Genomic DNA, 20,393 nt, shown 5'->3' with positions numbered 1-20,393 from the left:
TTTTCCCCTTTGCGACAGCGACGCATTGCAGCAATTTTGCTCGCCGACCATATCATATACACACATGAGGGCATTAACATGGCAGATTTGGTGGAGGAGGGAGAACCGCACGACTGTGCACCGATCACAGAGAGGGCATCAGTGGTCAGACCAGGGTTGTTTGCAAAACCATTGACTGGCCCTGAGCCAGTCATGACTTTGTTCACTGACGGGTGCTGTTTCAGGGCTGAGAACGGAAGTTTGAAAGCGGCTTATGCAGTGGTAGAGCAGGTAGGACATGAGATGATTACGAGGGATGCAGCAAGGTTAGATGGGAAGCAGTCAGCACAGAGGGCAGAAATGGTAGCAGTGATCAAAGCCTTGCAACATGCTGGTGGACACCGTGTAAACATCTATACTGACTCTGCATATGTTGTTACAGCTTTACATGTAGAAATGCCGATGTGGAAACGTTGTGGCTTTATCACTTCGTCAGGTCGACCAATAACACATGCATGTGAAGACAGAGACCTTTTAGAGGCTCTGATGATCCCCTCAGAGGTGGCAGTGATTAAATGCGCTGGTCACTCTAAGGTGGATAGCTCTTTGAGCCGAGGCAATGACGCAGCAGACTTGGCGGCAAAAGCTGCTGCTGGTTATGTGTCCTCGCAGATGATGTGCACATCAGAAAGAACATCTAACGATCTATTGCCGAGATTCACAAGGGAATACCTTTGTAAAGAGCATCAGCGCTGTACCCCTGAAGAAGTCTCTGTGTGGGCACAACATGGAGCCGTTCGTGCCTCTGACGGACTGTGGCAAGCTCCGGACGGACGTCCGGCGCTCCCAGCGAGTCTGTGTTATTCCATCATGGTAGCGGTTCATGGAGTGAGCCATGTCGGGGACAAACAGATGATGAGAGCGCTTGAATATTGGTGGCATCCTTTTTTAAAAGCTATGGTCTCAGCACATGTGAGCACGTGTGAAGTTTGTCAGGGATATAACGTTAAACCCACGATTAAACCAACAAGGGGTTCGTTTCCTTTGACCGGTGGTCCAGGGGACGAAATCGTGATTGATTTCACAGACATGATCACGAGGGTACAGAGTAAGCGTTATGTTCTGGTAATCGTAGACTATTTCACTGGATGGCCTGAAGCTTATCCTGTCGGCAGAGAAGACAGTACGGCGGTGATAAAATGTTTAATAAATCATTATATACCTCGTTACGGTTTTCCTCGCCGTTTACAATCAGATAATGGCAGTCACTTTAAAAATGAACATTTGCGAATCGTCGAAAAGGCCCTAGGCCTAAAACATGCATTTGGTGCTGTCTGGCATCCTGCCAGCCAAGGTAAGGTTGAACGAATGAATCTCACACAAACTCAAATTGGCTAAAATCTGTGCACAGACAAAACTAAATTGGTTGTCAGCTTTGCCATTGGCCTTAATGTCAGTAAGATCATCTGTTAACCGAATCACAGGATTCACCCCTTTTGAATTGCTTACAGGTCGCCAGTTTCCAGGGCCACGGAATGCACTGTCGGATGCCATTGTGATACCATTATCACACACTGTCTATTTTGATAAACTGACTGCTCTCATCAGGTCAATCCATCTCCAGCAGCAGACCCCCCTCCAACGACGGTACAGTGGGTGAGGCTGAGGACGTTCAGGAGAAAGTGGAATGAGCCAAGGTGGTCGAAACCCTATAGGGTGACAGCGAGGACATCACACTGTGTTCAATTGCAGGGCAAGGGTGACACTTGGTTTCATTTAACCTCATGTGTAGCTTGTGACCCCCCCTCAAGGGATCTTGCAGAGACACGGGTGGACCTGAGTAGTCAGGTCCAAGAGAGGGAAAGTGCGGGTGGAGAACCAGAGGCTGAAGAAGCCACAGGTGAAATCACAACACCACCAGTACAATAACAATTGCAAATCATTCACAAGACAGGTGTCTTGTTCACAAGTCCATACACAGATGCGGTACTGAAAAGGTGATTGCACAGAACAGACAACCAGGTGAATGTGCTGTGACCAAAGAGAAGGACGGTAGAATCATTTTCCAAAAGTGCAACAAACTTTGAGTGAATAATAACGGAGGTGGAAATACGTATTACCATTTATTCTTTATAATCAATATATATATCAATATATACAATATACATATTTTAAATATTCACATTTTTCCATATTTATTATTTTCATATTTATTATTTTTCATATTTTTCATATATTTCATATTATTTATATTTACTATTTTTCATACTTTTTATATTGTCATATTCATTAACGTATAACCATTTATTCCATACATTTCTATTTGTGGGATTTTAACCATATATTTTTCCTTAATTGCATATTCCCATTAAGTATACTGTGTGTTTAACCATTTTTATTTCCAAGAGTGTGTTTATTGTTCCTTTAAAGTCCAAGAGAGCGCAACAAGATGAAGCTGTGGAAAAACTGTAAGCTGTCGGGGATCCTATTAATAATTTCAGGAGTAAATAATCCTATTGGAGATTGGCTAGACAAAACATTGGGAAGATGGAAAGCAATAGTAATGTCTATTGTGATGTCCATAGGGGTATTTGTAGCAATTTTGATTACGTGTGGTTGTTGTTGCATGCCTTGCCTTAGATCATTGTGTAATCGATTAATAATTTCAGCTATTGAGAGACCGGAAAGCCCCAAACCATTTAATATGTCATTGTTATCTAGCTATAATAACGACACGGAGGACCAAGAATTTTGACCTCTTTCGAGGTCAAGAGAGGGATTGTTGGGGTTATGATGTTCTATGCATTATAAGTTTATGTTTACTGTTGTTTTACTGTCAAATACAATGATATGAGTATGTCCATGCTGTGCTGGGTTTTTTAAATCTTGAAAACTAGTTGGCAGGAGTGTGAAACGAGAGCTTTGAGGAATGCGGAAGCTGAGTTTCAAATAACGTGTGTGTGTGTGCGTAAATCGCATTTTTCGGCAGGACGGCTATTTTCAAAATGTTTTGCAGGGAACCAACGGTTGGGGGAGAATGGAGTCAGATTAACATGTCCCGAGGTGATTGGTTCCAGAGGATTGAACGCCCGCCCAAGGAAGGGGAGGAGCCTGAAGAGAGAATCGACGTCACATATATTATAAATATCTGTAACCCGGAAGTGTGTTTTTCAGTTGTTCGCTCATATATATGTTGAGAGGCAACCCCAGCTGGAAAGAAGCTTTTACATCTGATAATAAATTCTACTTAAACTTATTGGGAAAAACTGTCTCTTTGACTTTTCTGCAAATTTTTGAACATGCAGGACTGAAGCGAAAAAGTCCGTCAATAACCCAAAATCAAACTTGTCTCTTATGTCAAATAAGAAATACCAGTTATTGGCTGCCTATCAGCATTAGCTGGTGTATCGGCAAATGGAAATGTAGTTTCCTGCTACTTTTTAGAAGCAACTGCAGGATCCCCCTTTAGATTTAAGGTGACTGTTGAATCCAGACATTGTAAGTGGAAAAATCCAGCACATAGACCAGGAATGTGAAATTTCATCTGCTGCACCCATGTTTTGTTAGCCGTTACGGTTTCTCTAATTGTAGGTATTACAGACCCTTACATCTCTTTATACAATGAGTATCTCTGGAGAAGCAGCGCTGTTCATTTCACTGGCTTGCGAATATATCTGAAATCTTCCACAGTTATCGACTGTTTGGATATAAAAGCACAAACACAGTTTGTCTGTAAATGAGCACATGGTTACAGAGATAGAGGCTGTGCATGCGCTGTGTCACAGAATATAGCCAAAATCTCTGTGTGGTGATTTTATCAGACTATGTGTCATGGTTACAACAGAAAATATGTAAATGAAAACAGCTTTATTGGGCAATAAGCTGTATCAAATGTTCAGAGTCTAGAATCGAAACGGTTTTGAAGTTGCAACTTTTGCTGCCTTTACACGCTCTCTGAATTTAAATGATTCTCACTTCAAGGCGGAAATAATTAATGGAATGGAAGGCTTAATTAATGTTAAAATATACTATTCGCTGTTACACATTTTTGGCTAAAGGTTTTAGTCTTTCCATCTAGTGTCTTAGGCTTCTCCCTACAGACACAGGGAGAGGTGTTTCCTGCACAGCGGGGCAGTACTGACGACATTTTCCGAGTGAACCCAACGTTTCCTTCTGTCATGTAATAATGAATTTATCACATTCCATTTTACTGTTTCAAAGTACATGTGGTATAATACTGAAGGCAGAAACAGGCGCCTCCTGGTAATATTTCGTATTCCATCCTTCGGATGACACGTTGAACCTGTGGTCATTAAAGATCCCATGGCACTTCTCATGTAAGATAGTGGGGTGTAACCCTGGTGTCCTGGCCAGATTCCCTCAACTGGCCCTTGTCAATTATGGCCTCCTGATAATCCCCACCCTGTGAATTGTCTCTCTCTACTCTCCACCAATAGCTGGTGTGTGTGCCGTTGTACTGTGGCTGCTGTAACATCATCCAGGTAGATGCTGCACACTGGTGGTGGTTGAGGAGAGACCCCCCTCATATTATTGTAAAGCACTTTGGGTTTATATAAAACGCTATATAAATGCCTCATTCATTCGTAAATGTTTTTAACTCAATGCAGCGGTATTAGGCATTTTGATTGACTGCCTACTGTATATATATATATGTTACTATATAAATATGCTGTATGTTGGCTCCCCTGCCATTTGAATTGATCTGTAACCAGTAAATATGCGAGTTTGATTTAGGTTCTGCTTGTATTCATAAATCTGAATGAATCACAACTGCTATGCTCTTTCTTTCTTTATCTCTCTCTTTAGCATTATTGGAGTGAGTCTGGTGTGTGAGAGGCACGTGTGAGAGCGTGGATTTTGGGATTCTTGTAGCCTTAAAGGTGTCATGAATTAAGAAACCAATTTTAACCTGAGCTTTTAGGTGCCACATATGGTTGTAGGTGCAAAACTTGAGGAGGTGCGAATCTTGTTTCGGCTTCTCTAATTAATAAAGCAGTTTGTTATCAAACAACTTGTAATCAGGCTGATTGAAAGCAGCGTTTGGGTAAAGGAAACGTATGTTCTCGTTACAGCTTTTTCACTTTTTCAAAAGTGATTATGGTGGTCTGAGTTTGGTTGCTCTCGGCGCGGAAAGCCACGTCTTTCGGGTTTCTGTTGTATTATGTGTGGAGACTGTAACGGCCACCTAGTGTTTAAGTATTCATAATGTTGGAGGTTGATGTCCCTTTAAGACGTATGTTAATATATGCGTGCTGTTCTTGGGAGCGCATGCGCGGAGAGAACCGCTCTACTGCTGACTTGCTTTATGTTGATATGTTTTCCGTTTATTTGATTTGTAATGCGTTTCGCAGTGTATTCCCCTGTTAATACTCACCCATTAACATGTGTGTGAAGAGTGGGTTTAACTAATGAAACCATAATATAAACGATCCGTGAAACCAACAGTCCGGTTGTACTGTCTTCTATTTTTCATCTGGGCAACCATCAAACTCTGCGAGACGTTACAAATTGGCGCCCGAACAACTGGATTCACCGGTCATCTTTTGTCCTTTGCCTACAAGGAGGTTTGGATTATTATTTTTTTCTTGGAAGAGGATTTCGTTGCGGGAGTTTTTGCATTGCGGCAACTTTTTGCTGACTAGCTTGCTAACTATGGACGCCATGCGGTTGGTGCGTGACTGTTCTTTGCCTGCTGATGTGCCTGAAATTTCGGAGGATGGTGGTGATGCTAATGCTGTGAACCCAACGGGCTTGGCTGTTGGTGATGAGGATGATCCTAACATGGGCCGCTATGCCTTGAGACCTCGACGTGTACCGAGAATCACTTCGGACTGGTCGACTAATAGGTGGACGAATGAGTACCACACAGACAGACTGGGCCTTGAATAGTGTTGCTCAATAATAATGTGTGTTGATTTGTTTGGTTTGTTCATGTGGGAGGGGTGATGTTGAAATTTGTGTGATGATGTAAATTTAATATTTACCATTGTTGATTTGTCTGTTGACTTGTTTTTGTTATAATGTTGGACACGATGGGAGTTGAGAGTGGATAATGCAATATGTCGTGTATTACAATTCTGGTTTGTTGAATGCCATTTTCTTTTGCTGCTGCGGATGTTGTGTTTTGGTCCATCTGTACTGACATGTGTGCCAGTGTGTACCTTAATGCAAGATTCTCCTGTATGGTTCTGTTGCTTTTACGACTTTTCATGTATGGAGTTGTGTTAAGTGATGCTGTACTCAGTTGTGCACGGCTGAGGGCAGCCTTTACCTTCCTGGGGGGGGATCTGTAACGGCCACCTAGTGTTTAAGTATTCATAATGTTGGAGGTTGATGTCCCTTTAAGACGTATGTTAATATATGCGTGCTGTTCTTGGGAGCGCATGCGCGGAGAGAGTGTTATTTGATTTGTAACGCGTTTCGCAGTGTATTCCCCTGTTAATACTCACCCATTAACATGTGTGTGAAGAGTGGGTTTAACTAATGAAACCATAATATAAACGATCCGTGAAACCAACAGTCCGGTTGTACTGTCTTCTATTTTTCATCTGGGCAACCATCAAACTCTGCGAGACGGTACAAGACACGTGGCTTTATGTTTTTACTTGGTGCCACGTGTCTTCCTGTTATGTCTCTCAGCCCCGCCCTCCTTTCTCCTGTAATTGTTTCATTAGGGTTAAATTCCCATCATCTGCTTTGTGTTTCACCTTCGTTAGGGTTTTATTCCCATCACCTGGTCTGTTAATCACTCTCGGTATGGTTTCATTCCAATCACCTGTCACCACTCTCCCCATGTAATCACTCCTCGTTAGTGTCTCCCTTTATACAGTCTCAGTTTCCCTCTGTTCAGTGTCGGTGCATTGTCTAATGTTAGTGCTAGTTCTCAACACTAGATGTCTTGCTCTCACGATAGTCTTACCTGCATACGATTTCTCGCGTTTGTTGGATTACCCTGTTCCTGTTTCAGTTTGTGAACTTTTTATTTCTATTCCAAGAATCCTTGTTTTGTTTTGTCCCACTCGTGGGAAGTGTTTGTTTGCCTTGGTTTTTGGTTCATGTTTTCCCCATTGTGGGTGTTTTATTTAAATAAAGTTTTCTGATTAACCCTTCGTCTGCCTGCATCTGGGTTCTGTCAAAACCAATTTGTGACAGAGGTGTGCATGTTTAAACATGTTTTTTGAATAAGCCTCACACTGCATACCTGCACAATTGAAAGTGACTTGTGCAATAAGAAAAGTTGTTACGTAATGATTTTTATGTTCGAAAAAACTTTACGAAACCTGCACAAACACTGGGGAAGCACAGTGAGCACAGAAAAAATACGTAATAAGTTTTAATCATGTTAAGCATGTACTTGCACCGGTCTCGTATCACGGAGGAGATTAGGAAGTGAATTTCTAAATAATATAGATCATCTTATTTTGACCTGATCTGTAATGACCCTTGTAGATGAACAACAGAATTTGTTTGTGCAAAGCAGGGTAATGGAAGTAGTAAGGAGATAATGAGTTTGAGGGAGGTAAGACTTAATAAACAAACTACTGTACATACCCAGCCAGTCAGGTTCTCAGACATTAATTTTAGAGGAAAATGTCTCAGGAAAACCTTTGTCAAGTCTGTAAAATTGCATTGTTGCTTAGAGAAACATTTACATTTAGTAATTTAGCAGACGCTTTTATCCAAAGCGACTTACAAAGAGTTCGGGGAGCAATAAGCGATATGTCATAAAAGAGCAATAGTACATTAGGTGCTTATACAAAGTTACTAGTTTCAAACAAAAGCTAGATCACTACCTGTTGAGAGAAGAGGTTAGTGTACTTTTTTCATTTGTCTGTCAAGTATTCACAGAAGAGGTGTGTTTTAAGTAGTTTTTTGAAGGTTGTGAGAGATGTGGTTGACCGGACCGCATTAGGAAGAATTTTCCAGGGTATCAGGGTGTGAAAGTATGCCGGTGCAGGCAAACATCGGTGACTTGAATCTGTAAGGGCTTCAACCGGTATCCAGTGGAGAGAGACATTAGCCCTTTTGAGGTGTTGGAAGATGCTGCTGCGTTTTGAACCAGCTGAAGTGGTTTGATAGCCTTTGCAGAAAGACCAGCAAGGAGAGCATTGCAGTAGTCTAACCTTGAGATTACCAGGGCCTGGACAAGGAGTTGCGCCGCTTGCTCATTGAGGTAGGGTCTAACCTTTCGAATGTTGAATAAGGCATATCGACAGGATCGCGTTGTCTTTGCAATGTGATCATTGAAGGACAGTTGTTCATCAAATATGACTCTGAGGTTCCTGGCTGATTCGGAGGGAGTGATTGTGGATTTGCCGAATTGGATGGTGAGATCGTGTTTCACCGTGGGGTGTGCCGGAAACACGAGTAGTTCTGTCTTTGCCAGGTTCAGGTTCTTTCATCCAAGCTGAGATGTCATCTAGGCAGGCTGTTATGCGAGCTGCTGTAGTGGTATCGTCTGGGTGAAACGAGATATAGACCTGGGTGTCGTCAGCATCTTGTAACAGTGATACAAGAAGCCGTGTGCCCGTATGATGGGTCCTAAGGATGTCATGTATATGGAAAAAAGCAGCGGTCCAAGCACCGATCCCTAAGGGACCCCAGTGATCATGTGGTTAGCAGTGGACAGCAAACCCCTCCATGACACCTTGAATGATCTGCCAGAGAGGAAGGATTGGAACCAGCGGAGAGGGGAGCCTGAGATTCCTAAGGATGACAGGTTTGCTAGCAGTATCTGGTGATTGACCGTGTCAAACGCTGCAGATAGGTCTAGCAGAAGGAGTAGGGGCGTGACCTGGGCCTGTTTGAATGTTGATGGAAAAGTGCCGGTGAGCAGGGAGGTGTTGATGATGTGTGTGAGTGCAGGTGTAAGTGTGCTGGATATGACCTGAAGGAGATGGGAGGGGATTGGGTCAAGCAGACAGGTGGTGGGGTGGCGGGAGAGAAGTCGGGTGACTTCGGTGTCAGTCAGTGGGGCGAAAGAGGAGAGTTCGAAGTTTGAAGTGATAACTGTAACTGTAAAATACTGTAATTGTAAAATCTTGAAAAGATGTAATTATTGATTGTTATCATTGTGTAATGAATGCCAAATTATCTCTGCTTGCATTATTTCCATACATCGATGCAACTATGTTAATAAAGTTTGTGTTAAGTATGTTGAAGATACTTTTTATATTTTTAAATACATGTTTTCCTTCCCCCGTATTGTTGCACTTTAAGAAAAGTTTGTATTATGCATTATGTTGCATACTTGCAAACAGCAGGTTTTTAAGAAAAAAGTGATAGAAAAATCTATCTAAAAAATAATGGGGGCCTGTGCCCCAGTGGAGCTATAGGTCTAGCAACACCCCTGGGAAATATGCTGTTTAATTTTTCCCAGCAATTGAACAAATATCTGCCTTCCCCCATTCAAGTGGATAAGACCATGGACTTTTTTTATAACGTAAAATAACTGCCCGGAAGCATTGCAAACATGGCCAGCGAGGGGCACAAATTTTGTAACAAGACTTTGCTAAGACTCACCGATGAAGCCCAGCTGGGAGAACTCAAGTATCATCCACTCCTCTGATGGCTGCTGTAGGGCAAAGTTTTTCATTGTTGTGAAGTAATTTGGGCGTGCGACAATGTCATCCTCTAGCTGTGGGAGAGAGGGAATGTTAAGGGAAACCGAAGCTGCTATAAAGTGTTTCTGAAGGGACATGTGCAATGCATCTCTTTTAGATGGAGCTAAATAACCCGTTCCGATTTATTATGAAGAGAGAGAGTTATGAGAAGCATCTGCTGACTAACTTTCCGTATACCTTAAAACTAGTGATTTTTACAATATTGCTGTGTGTGTTTTTCGAATCAAAACCATCTAGACGCTGTTGTTTCATTCTTGCAAAATGGTCTATAACCTATGCCAAGAATGGCATGAGGGTGAGTAAATTATTAGATTATTTTTATTTTCGGGTGAACTATCCTTTAATTCAATTTCATGACTTTTTAAAAATAAATTTCAAATGAATTTGTGTTTACCTGTACATAATATGTCCCTTTGGTCTGGGCATACATCATTAGAAAACTGTAATCCAAATTTTGCTTTGTTCGCCACCTGCAAAAACAGCGTTTGGTCAATAAAGAAGCAAAAGCCACAGGCACACAAATCAACAGACTTAAGATAAACAATTGTAAAATAGATCTGCTGCTAACAAACGAGGGGACAGTGACAACAGAAATGAACTTTGAACTGTTTCTTTGTTATTTGTTCTGTAACTTTGACCCGGACACCATTGGTTCCGGTTACTGCATGCATTGCTGCTGGGATTTGTTTGTATTACTGCACTTGTACTTTACTTGTACTTCTACTGTTTTAATATTAGTGTATTTTATTATCGTTACTTATCACTGTCGTTGCTAACTTATCCTGAAATCTCAATAACCCTGTCCTGGTTATATACTTGAAGATAGACCAAAATTGATAGTCAACACCGTTAGCATAGCAAGTGTGCTGACTTGCTTTCTGTTTACACTGTTGAATATCATCTTGCCTTCTAGTTGTCTTGTGTGCTAACTGTTCCTCTTTTAAGCGTATATACTATGATTCATCGAGCAGAATTACTCTTCAAACTCGTTGAGTTACGGCTTCTCCTCTTATCATTGTTACTTGCACCCACCGGTGGTGCCAGGGGGGGTCTTGGGGGGTCTCAAGACCCTTCCAAAGCGAGCCCTGCTTGAATTAAAAACAGAGGACAACAAGGAATTGGAGGATGAGGATGTGGGACAGGAGCAACTCGCAGCCCCCGAGGCGGAGGAGACAGGTGAGCAGATGGAAAGAAATGGCGCCTCATCGAGCACTACAGCGGGCACGGATGGTGGGATTCCTGATGGCGGAGAGGATTTAACGGGGGATTTAATCCATGGCCCAGCCGAGAAACCAAAACAGCTTCAACTAAAATTAAAAGCGCGTCGTTCTTTTGGATTGAAAATATGTTTTCTGTCATTGGTGTGTCCAGCGCCGCCGCTCCCACCACGCGCATCACGCGCTGTGCGTAGGGCACCAAGTGCTGAGGGGATACCAAAAATAGCCAAATGAAACAAAAAATGTAAATTCTAATATTATTTCATTAGACTATAGAAAAAACGATTAGGCAGGCACATTTCAGCCATGTATATGTAAACAAAAATGGCCGAACAATCCCATATAACCCCCCCCACACCACCACCCGCCCATGTACGGTCCACGCGGCAGCGCCTGTTGATTGCGCCTGCGCCTGGCGCAGTTCGACAGATGGTAGCCTAGGCAACTTATTTAGAAATGTACCCGAAAAGACAGCAGGAGTCAAGATCAGAGAAAAGAAAGAAGAAGAAACTGCGAGATGATGCCCGTGCATCACTTGCAGGTAATTCCATGTTTAATCAACTTAAATTCGGGAAATGTGGATGTGCTGCTACTAATTGTAATGCGCCTCGAACTTGCTGACGTATGTTAGCAAATTATGCTGCTATAACTTTAATTTCGGTACAGCTTGCAATCTGAATTGAAATTTTACTGTTAAACATTGATAGTTTTTTTTGTTTTGCTATTCTGTTTACTGAAGAAACGTTTGCACTTTCAAATGTGTAGTGTGTGTTGGCTATTCTACATATGTTTACAAAGTCAGCAAAGCTGTGAAGATTTTACTTTCTCTATTTAGTGTTTTTATACTGTGATGCTGCTATTGTGTTACTGGTATTGAGTTGTATGTTTGGTAATAAAAAGCAAAAAAAAAAATATTTCAGGTTGAGGGGCATCATAATGGAATTATGCTTAGGGCACCAATATGGCTAGCAGCGGACTGGGTGTGGCTATGGCAATTAAAGTGCGAGCATATTGTTTGCAAACTACAATTGATTAATTAATTAAATACAAAGTAGTTTATATGCTGTGTTGTTTTATTTGTTTACTAGAATGAATATGCAGTTATTAGTTTTCCCCACTCAGAAACATGACTAAAGCCAGATGATTATACTACTTTAAATGAGTCTGTCCCCCATAATTATTATTATAAGCATGAGCCTCACCTAAAAGGCAGGGGGGCTTTTAAAGACACTCTTAACTCCATGGGCGTTAACAACATGTGTCAGGACCCACTCACCTTCGTAATCAAACTTTAGATTTAATACTGTTTTACAGTATTTATGTGGACGACAGCAGACTGAAGAAATTTTGGATCATAATCTGGTTGTCATGATTCTGCTGCATCATGTCATGTTTCTCTTAGTATAGTGGCAGGATCATGACAGAACCTCATGTTTAATGTGGAGAGAGGCAATTATTGTTGTTATTGCCTTCCATACGCTCTCTCCGAGTCTCGTCTCTGTTCCCATCCTCTCGTTATTGATTAATGTCCTACACCTGTTTCCCTCTTGATTTGCTCCATTATTTAATGCCCTTGTGTCTTCTGTCTTGTGCTGGTTCATTGTGGTTGTGTGGTGAGTTCTTGTCAGTCTAGTTTAGTCATGTGTAGTTTTGTAGTTAATGTTTAAAGTTTATTTTAGTCTTGTTATGTGTAGTTAGTCTTAGTCCTGTCATTTATCCATATTTTGTTAGTAAACATAAAATAAAGCGTAAACCTCTCAAAGGTAATTTAGTTAACGTTAAACTAACTAAACATGAACATAATACAGATAATCAACTGTTACGACTCGGATTGCTATACATGATAACAGATCATAAAATAGACATGCTCTGTCTGACAGAAACATGGCTAAAGCCAGATGATTATATTGCGTTAAATGAGTCTGTCCCCCAAGATTACTATTATACACACGAGCCTCGCCTAAAAGGCAGAGGGGGAGGTGTTGCTGCACTTTACCGTAACTCTTTTAGCATTTCCCAGAAGTCTAATCCTAAATACAATTCTTTTGAAGTCATGGTACTTGATGCATCAATACCTAATACTAAGGACAAAACATCTTTAAAATTTACTCTGGCTATTGTATATAGGCCTCCAGGGCACCACACAGATTTAATTAAAGAATTTGGTGGGTTCTTTACAGAACTAGTACTGTCTGCAGACAGAGTCCTTGTTGCTGGGGACTTTAACAATCATGTAGATAATGATACAGATGCTTTAGGAATGGCTTTTAAAGACACTCTTAACTCCATGGGCGTTAGTCAACATGTGTCAGGACCTACTCACCTTCGTAATCATACTTTAGATTTAATTTTGTCTTACGGTATAAACGTGGTCGATGTTAAAATCCTTCAGCAGAGCGAAGACATCTCAGATCATTATCTGGTATCATGCTTGCTTCAATACCCAATGGTGGCAAATCAAACTCCAAGTTACAAATATTGTAGAACAATAACTTCGACTACAAAAGGTGCGTTTCTTGATAATTTGCCATGAATTGTCTCAAATCTCTAGCATGAGTAATAACGTTGAAGATCTTGACTTTACCATTGAAAATATTAATGCCACCTTCTCGGAAACGCTAGAAATAGTTGCTCCCTTGCGCTTAAAGAAGATTAAAAATGACAGACCGACACCGTGGAAAAATGAACACACTCAGGCTCTAAAGAAAGCGGCACGAAAAATGGAGCGCAACTTTAAGAAGACTAAATTAGAGGTATTTCGTACTGCCTGGAAGGATATTATTAAAAAATACAGGAAAGCCCTAAAAACGTCTCGATCCGCCTACATTTCATCATTAATAGAAGAAAACCAAAATAACCCTAGGTTTTTATTTGATACAGTGGCTAAATTAACCAAAAATAAATCGTCAGCGACTTCTGATGCTGTATACCAGCATAGCAGTGATGATTTTATGAACTATTTCACAAATAAAATCCAAGATATTCGAGAGAAAATTATAACTATGCAACCAGATGCGAAACCCGCTGAACATATGATTAACTACAGCACCCCTAAGGAGAAATTATGTTTATTTTCTACTATAGATCACGATGAACTATCGAAAATCATTAGATCATCTAAATCGACTACATGCATGCTAGACCCTATACCTACAAATCTTCTGAAAGAGATGCTCCCAGAAATTATAGATCCTCTACTTAGCATTATTAACTCATCTCTGACATTAGGACATATGCCTAAAGCATATAAGGTGGCTGTTATAAGGCCCCTTGTCAAAAAACCCCATCTGGACCCTGGAGATCTAGTTAACTATAGACCTATTTCGAATCTACCTTTCTTATCTAAAGTTCTGGAAAAAGTAGTCTCAACTCAAATATGTTCCTTCCTCCAAAGGAATGAGATTAATGAAGATTTCCAGTCTGGATTTAGAGCACATCACAGTACAGAGACTGCTCTGATTAGAGTTACAAATGATCTGCTTATGGCGTCTGACCGAGGTTGTATCTCCTTATTGGTGCTGCTAGATCTTAGTGCTGCATTCGACACCATTGACCACAGCATGCTCCTACATAGACTTGAAAATGATGTCGGTATTAAGGAAATAGCTTTGAAATGGCTTAGATCTTATTTATGCGACCGTTTCCAATATGTAAAAATAAACAATGAGGTATCACGCAAATCGCAAGTCCAGTACGGTGTACCACAGGGCTCAGTACTAGGGCCTATGCTCTTCGCATTATACATGTTACCCCTAGGAGATATAATAAAGCGACACGGAATAAGCTTTCACTGCTATGCTGATGATACGCAACTTTATATTTCCTCGAAGCCTCACGAAACACAGCAATTCCATCGAATAGTGGAATGCATAGTCGATATAAAAAAGTGGATGAGTAGCAATTTTTTATTACTGAACTCGGACAAAACTGAAGTGCTACTTATCGGACCGAAAACCGCCCTACGTAACAACCAAGAATACTGCTTAACTATTGATGGATGTTCCATAAAACCCTCATCTTCAGCTAAGAATCTTGGCTTTATATTCGATAGTACTCTGTCATTTGAGAACCAGGTCGCCAACACCTGTAAGATTGCGTTTTTCCATCTTAAAAATATATCTAAATTACGTCATATGCTGTCATCATCAGATGCGGAGAAGCTTATACATGCCTTTATGACATCAAGACTAGATTACTGTAATGCACTATTAGGTGGTTGCCCTGCAGGCCTATTACAAAAACTCCAACTGGTCCAAAATGCGGCAGCTCGAGTTCTTACACGTACAAAAAACTATGAGCATATTAGCCCGGTTCTGTCAACCTTGCACTGGTTACCTATAAAGCATCGCATAAATTTTAAAATCTTGCTTATTACCTATAAAGCCTTGCATGGTTTAGCTCCTCACTACTTGAGAGAACTTCTTACGTATTATAGTCCATCACGTGCACTACGCTCTCAGGCGTCAGGTCAGTTGGTAATACCTAGAATTTCAAAATCAAGTGCAGGCGGCAGATCCTTTTCTTATCTAGCGCCTAAACTTTGGAACAGTCTTCCCTGCAATGTCCGGGAGGCAGACACACTCTTTCAGTTTAAATCTAGACTAAAGACGCATCTTTTTAATCTTGCATACACTACATTATCATAATATATGTATTTCAAAGATCTAGGCTGCACTAGTTAGATCAACCGGAACCAGGGACACTTCCAATAACAACTGATGCATTTGTTGCATCAAAGAGTGCAGAACAGTACTCTACTCTCAGCCAGTCTTGTCTCATTGTTCCAAGGTTACAAGAGCGGAGCGGGCAGGGCGCAATCCATTCCTAGACCTGACAAATGCTGGACGAAGGAAGTGACGTCCCTACAAAACTTCAGCCACTATTAGATTATTAATGATAATTTTAAATCTAACTTTTTTATTTTGCCTTGTTGTGCAAGCACTGTTGAGCTTGTGCAGAGGCTGCAGTTTTTGCCAGAGGGGAACTGGAATCCCCTGGTTAGGCCTAGGCCGAGGTTTTTTTTCTCCTCCAATGGAGTTTTGGGTTCCTCGCCACCGTTTGCATACTGTTTTGCACTGTTTTGCCTAGCCGGGGGGGCTGCTAGAATTTGGTAGTCTTATTTAAATAACACTGCATATAGGAATTTATTGTGTGTCTGATATTTGACCTGTGTTTTGAATTCCATAACCTTTTATGTTTTACTTAGTCATTTTTTCTTGTACAGCTGCTTTGTAACAATGAAAATTGTAAAAAGCGCTATATAAATAAAGCTGACTTGACTTGACTTGACTTGTTATGTTACCCCCACGTGTGTCTTTGTTTTATTATTTATTAAATTATCTGTTAACCCTTACCCTCTGTCTGCACTTGGGTCCTCTGTCCGTGTCTCACCCCATTTTCATGACACTGGTATCAGCCTATGGCTGCAAATCAAATGCTTAGTTACAAATATGGTAGAACAATAACTAAAACTACCAAAAGTGCGTTTCTTGATAATCTGCCTGAATGGTCTCAAATCTCTAGCATGAGTAATACCGTAGAAGATCTTGACTTTACCAATGAAAATTTTAACGCCACCTTCTCTGAAACGCTAGACACAGTTGCTCCTCTGTGTCACGCAAATTGCAAGTCCAGTACAGTGTACCACAGGGCTCCGTTTTAGGGCCTATGCTCTTCAAATTATACATGCTACCTCTAGAAGATTTTATAAAGCGACACAGAGTAACCTTTCATTGCTGATCATACGCAACTTTATTTCCTCCAAACCTCATGAAACACAGCAATTCCATCGAATAAAGGCATGCATAATCGAACTGGATGAGTAAAAAAATCGAAACTGAACTCAAAAGTGTCACTTATTGGACCGAAAACCGCCATACGTAACAACAATACTGCTGAACTATTGATGGATGTTCCACAAAACCCTCATCTTCAGCAAAGAATCTTGCCGTTTTATTCAATAGTAATTTGTCATTTGAGAACCATGTCGCCAACACCTGTAAAATTGCATTTTTCAATCTTAAAAATATATCTAAACTACGTCATATGCTGTCACCATCAGATGCAGAGAAGTTAATTCATGGATTTATGACATCAAGATTAGATCAGTGTATTGCACTATTAGGTGGTTGCCCTGCAGGTTTATTACAAAAACTCCAACCGGTCCAAAATGCAGCAGCTCGAGTGCTTACACGTACAAAAGAGTATATTAGCCCGGTTCTGTCAACCTTGTAATGGTTACCTATAAAGCATCGCACTAACTTTAAAATCTTGCTTATTGCCTTCTGTTACGAACTGCTCTGAGACTTGAAGGTGAGATCCAATTGCAGCTTTATTAGAGGGCAATCCAAAGGCGTAATCCAAATAACATGCAAGGGTCATACACAGACAAGGCAGTCCAAACAAAGAAACAAACAAAACAAAGAAACAAAGGAAACAGGCAGGGACCAGAGGCAAAAGAGTAATCAGGGAACAAGGTAAGAAATCTAAAAACCAATAGACAAGGAACCAGGGAAACGCTCAGAAATGCAGTAAGAACAAAACAAGACTTCGCCATTAATGGCTGTGTGGAATTGGTATATATGTGTGTATGTGAATGATATGCAGGTGTGTGTGCAATCAGTGCTGATGAGTCCGGGTAGTGAGTTATGGGAAATGTAGTTTGTGAGTGAGTGAAAAGTCTGATGTGGAGTGCCCTCTGGTGGTTCTCAAGGGCACTCCAACTGGTGACCGTTAGATAGCCCCCCCTTTAAGGAGCGGATTCCAGACGCTCCTAAAACTGTCCAGGAGGGAGGTGGGGCGGAGGCGGAACTGGGCGGAGCAGGCTGAGCTGGCAACCAGGGTGGATCAGGCTGTGCAGGCGGCCAGGGCTGAGACGTCCCTTCAAGGGGACCAGGCAGGCCTGTCGGTTCAGGGGTATAGCGTGGATCCGACGGTTCAGGAACCGGCACAGGCTCAGGAACAGGCGTGGATTCGGATATCTTGTCTAAAGACACAGGCATGGAGAAGGCCATCTTGTCCGAAGACACAGGCGTGGAGAAGGCCATCTTGTCCGAAGACACAGGCGTGGAGACGGCCATCTTGTCCAAAGACACAGGGGTGGAGAAGGCCATCTTGTCCGAAGACACAGGCGTGGAGAAGGCCATCTTGTCCCAAGACAAAAGAACAGTCGATCTTCCAGAGTCGAGTCAAGTCCGAGTCGATCTTCCAGAGTCAAGTCAAGTCCGAGTCGATCTTCCAGAGTCAGATCACGTCACGTCTGCCCAGCCAGAGACTGTTCACGTCACGTCTGCCCCGCCAGAGACTGTTCTTTTGGCAGCCATCTCGTGCAGGGGCGCTGGGCTGCCAACTGCGCTGGACACTGTTGCCCCCCCAAAAAACGTTATTTGGGGTTTCAACACTGTCCTCTACCTCTCCCACAGTAAAGGGCGAGCCGCTTATCCGAAGGGCAAGGTCAATATATTGACCTAAAGTCCATTGAGGAGTGTTGTCAGGCATAAGGTATTCTAACATGTCCTCCAGCCCATAGCGGAACATGTCCTTTAATACTGCCTCCTGCTCGTCCACCTCATGTTGGAGCTCACAAAACTCCTTAACATACTCCTCTATCGGGCGGTTACCGTGGCTGAGGTGGAAGAGACGGATGACAGGGTCCATGGTAGGTGTTGCTGCTGGATCTCAGTTGGCGAAGTCTTCTGTTACGAACTGCTCTGAGACTTGAAGTTGAGATCCAATTGCAGCTTTTTTAGAGGGCAATCCAAAGGCGTAATCCAAATAACAGGCAAGGGTCATACACAGACAGGCAGTCCAAACAAAGAACAAACGAAACAGGCAGGGACCAGAGGCAAAAGAGTAATCAGGGAACAAGGCAAGAAATCCAAAAACCAAAAGACAAGGAACCAGGGGAACGCTCAGAAATGCAGTAAAAACTAAACAAGACTTTGCCATGAATGGGTGTGTGGAAGTAGTATATTTGTGAATGATATGCAGGTGTGTGTGCAATCAGTGCTGATGAGTCCGGGTAGTGAGTTATGGGAAATGTAGTTTGTGAGTGAGTGAAAAGTCTGATGTGGAGTGCCCTCTGGTGGTTCTCAAGGGCACTCCAGCTGGTGACCGTTACACCTATAAGCCCTACATGGTTTAGCTTCTCACTACTTGAGTGAACTTCTCTTGCCTTACAGTCCTTCACATGCACTATGCTCTCAGGCGTCTGGTCAGTTGGTAATACATAGAATTCCAAAATCAAGTGCAGGTGGCAGATCCTTTTCCTATCTAGGGCCTAAACTTTGGAACAGTCTTCTCTGCACTGTCCGGGAGGCAGACGCACTCTGTCAGTTTAAATCTAGACTAAAGACGCATCTTTTGAATCTTGCGTACACTACACTTTTAGGCTGCACTAATTAGATCAACCTGAACCAGGAACACTTCCAATAACAACTGATGTATTTGTTGCATCAAAGAGTGCATAACAGTACTCTACTCCTAGCCAGTCTTGTCCCATGCAGTCCATGCCCAGACCTGACAAAAGCTGAGATGATAGAACCGGATAAAGAAGGACGCGGCGACTTGACACATCTTTACTACAAAATCTCAGCTGCTATTAGATTATTAATGATAATGTTAAATCTAATTTGTTTTATTTTGCCTTGTTATGCAAGCACTGTCGAGCTTGTGAAGAGGCTGCAGCTTTTGCCAGAGGGGAACTGGAATCGCCTGGCTAGGCCTGGTTTCCCTCTGAGGTTTTTTTTTGTCCTGCAATGGAGTTTTGGATTCCTCGCCACCGTTTGCATACTGTTTGCCGGGCCGGGGTGCCAGGGGGGCTGCTAGAAGTGCTAGAAGCTAGTTTTATTAACACTGCATATAGGAATTTATAGTCTGTCTGATATTTTACCTGTGTTTCCCTCTCCTTATCTTGCAGGGGTGGTTCTAGGTGATGGCCCCTGTGTGTGTGTGTGTTTGTGTGTGTGTGTGTGTGTGTTTGTAGTGTTTTGTGTGTGGGTGTGGCTGAATCAGTGTGTCTGTCTTCTGTGTTTTCACCTTTTTTGTTTTGACTTGCATAATCTTATATGTTTTGCTTATAGACGATATGTTTTCTTGTAACAATGAAAATTGTAGCGCTATATAAATAAAGTTGACTTTACTTGACTTGAATCTCCAAATAAAATAATGTTTTATTGGTGCACTTAGAATGGAAGTCTACGCAATGCTATTAAGACAAGACCATTTAATTTAAAGAGAACCTGGTGTATAGAGAGATGTATGGCTTAATGTGTTGTAATAGCCTTACACTACTAGCATTTGTCGTTAGCAACACATTAAATATTTTCAATTCTTAAAAAAAACCTAATTGTAAAACTCATTTTAAACTAAGGAGGCCACCATGTTCTTTTTTGATGACGTAAACTACAGCTAGGCAGCCAAACTAAATAAAGACACACAAATCCAGGGGTGGCGAACCCGTGGCTCGCGAACCACATGTGGATCTTTGACTGCCTGTTTGTGGCTCTTAAATCCTCTATTAACAAGTTGCTTCTTAATCACATTTTTTTTATAA

At 41.7% G+C, this 20,393-nt stretch overlaps 1 protein-coding gene across 1 annotated transcript in view; it reads right to left on the bottom strand.

Moving 5' to 3' along the window:
* mgat4b (alpha-1,3-mannosyl-glycoprotein 4-beta-N-acetylglucosaminyltransferase B) overlaps positions 1–20,393 on the bottom strand; it is a 125,508-nt gene that overhangs the window by 40,357 nt on the left and 64,758 nt on the right. The window contains exons 7-8 of the mRNA XM_079480525.1: positions 10,018–10,093; positions 9,523–9,637 (exon numbers count right to left, since the gene is read on the bottom strand). Coding sequence (XP_079336651.1) covers positions 9,523–9,637; positions 10,018–10,093 — 191 coding nt within the window. The remainder of the gene's footprint in view (positions 1–9,522; positions 9,638–10,017; positions 10,094–20,393) is intronic.

Source organism: Barbatula barbatula (assembly GCF_947034865.1).
Source record: "Barbatula barbatula genome assembly, chromosome: 18".
In the NCBI taxonomy this organism is placed as follows: Eukaryota; Metazoa; Chordata; class Actinopteri; order Cypriniformes; family Nemacheilidae; genus Barbatula; species Barbatula barbatula.
Note: the sequence above shows the minus strand (reverse complement) of the source record. Positions and strands in the feature narration are given on the sequence as shown.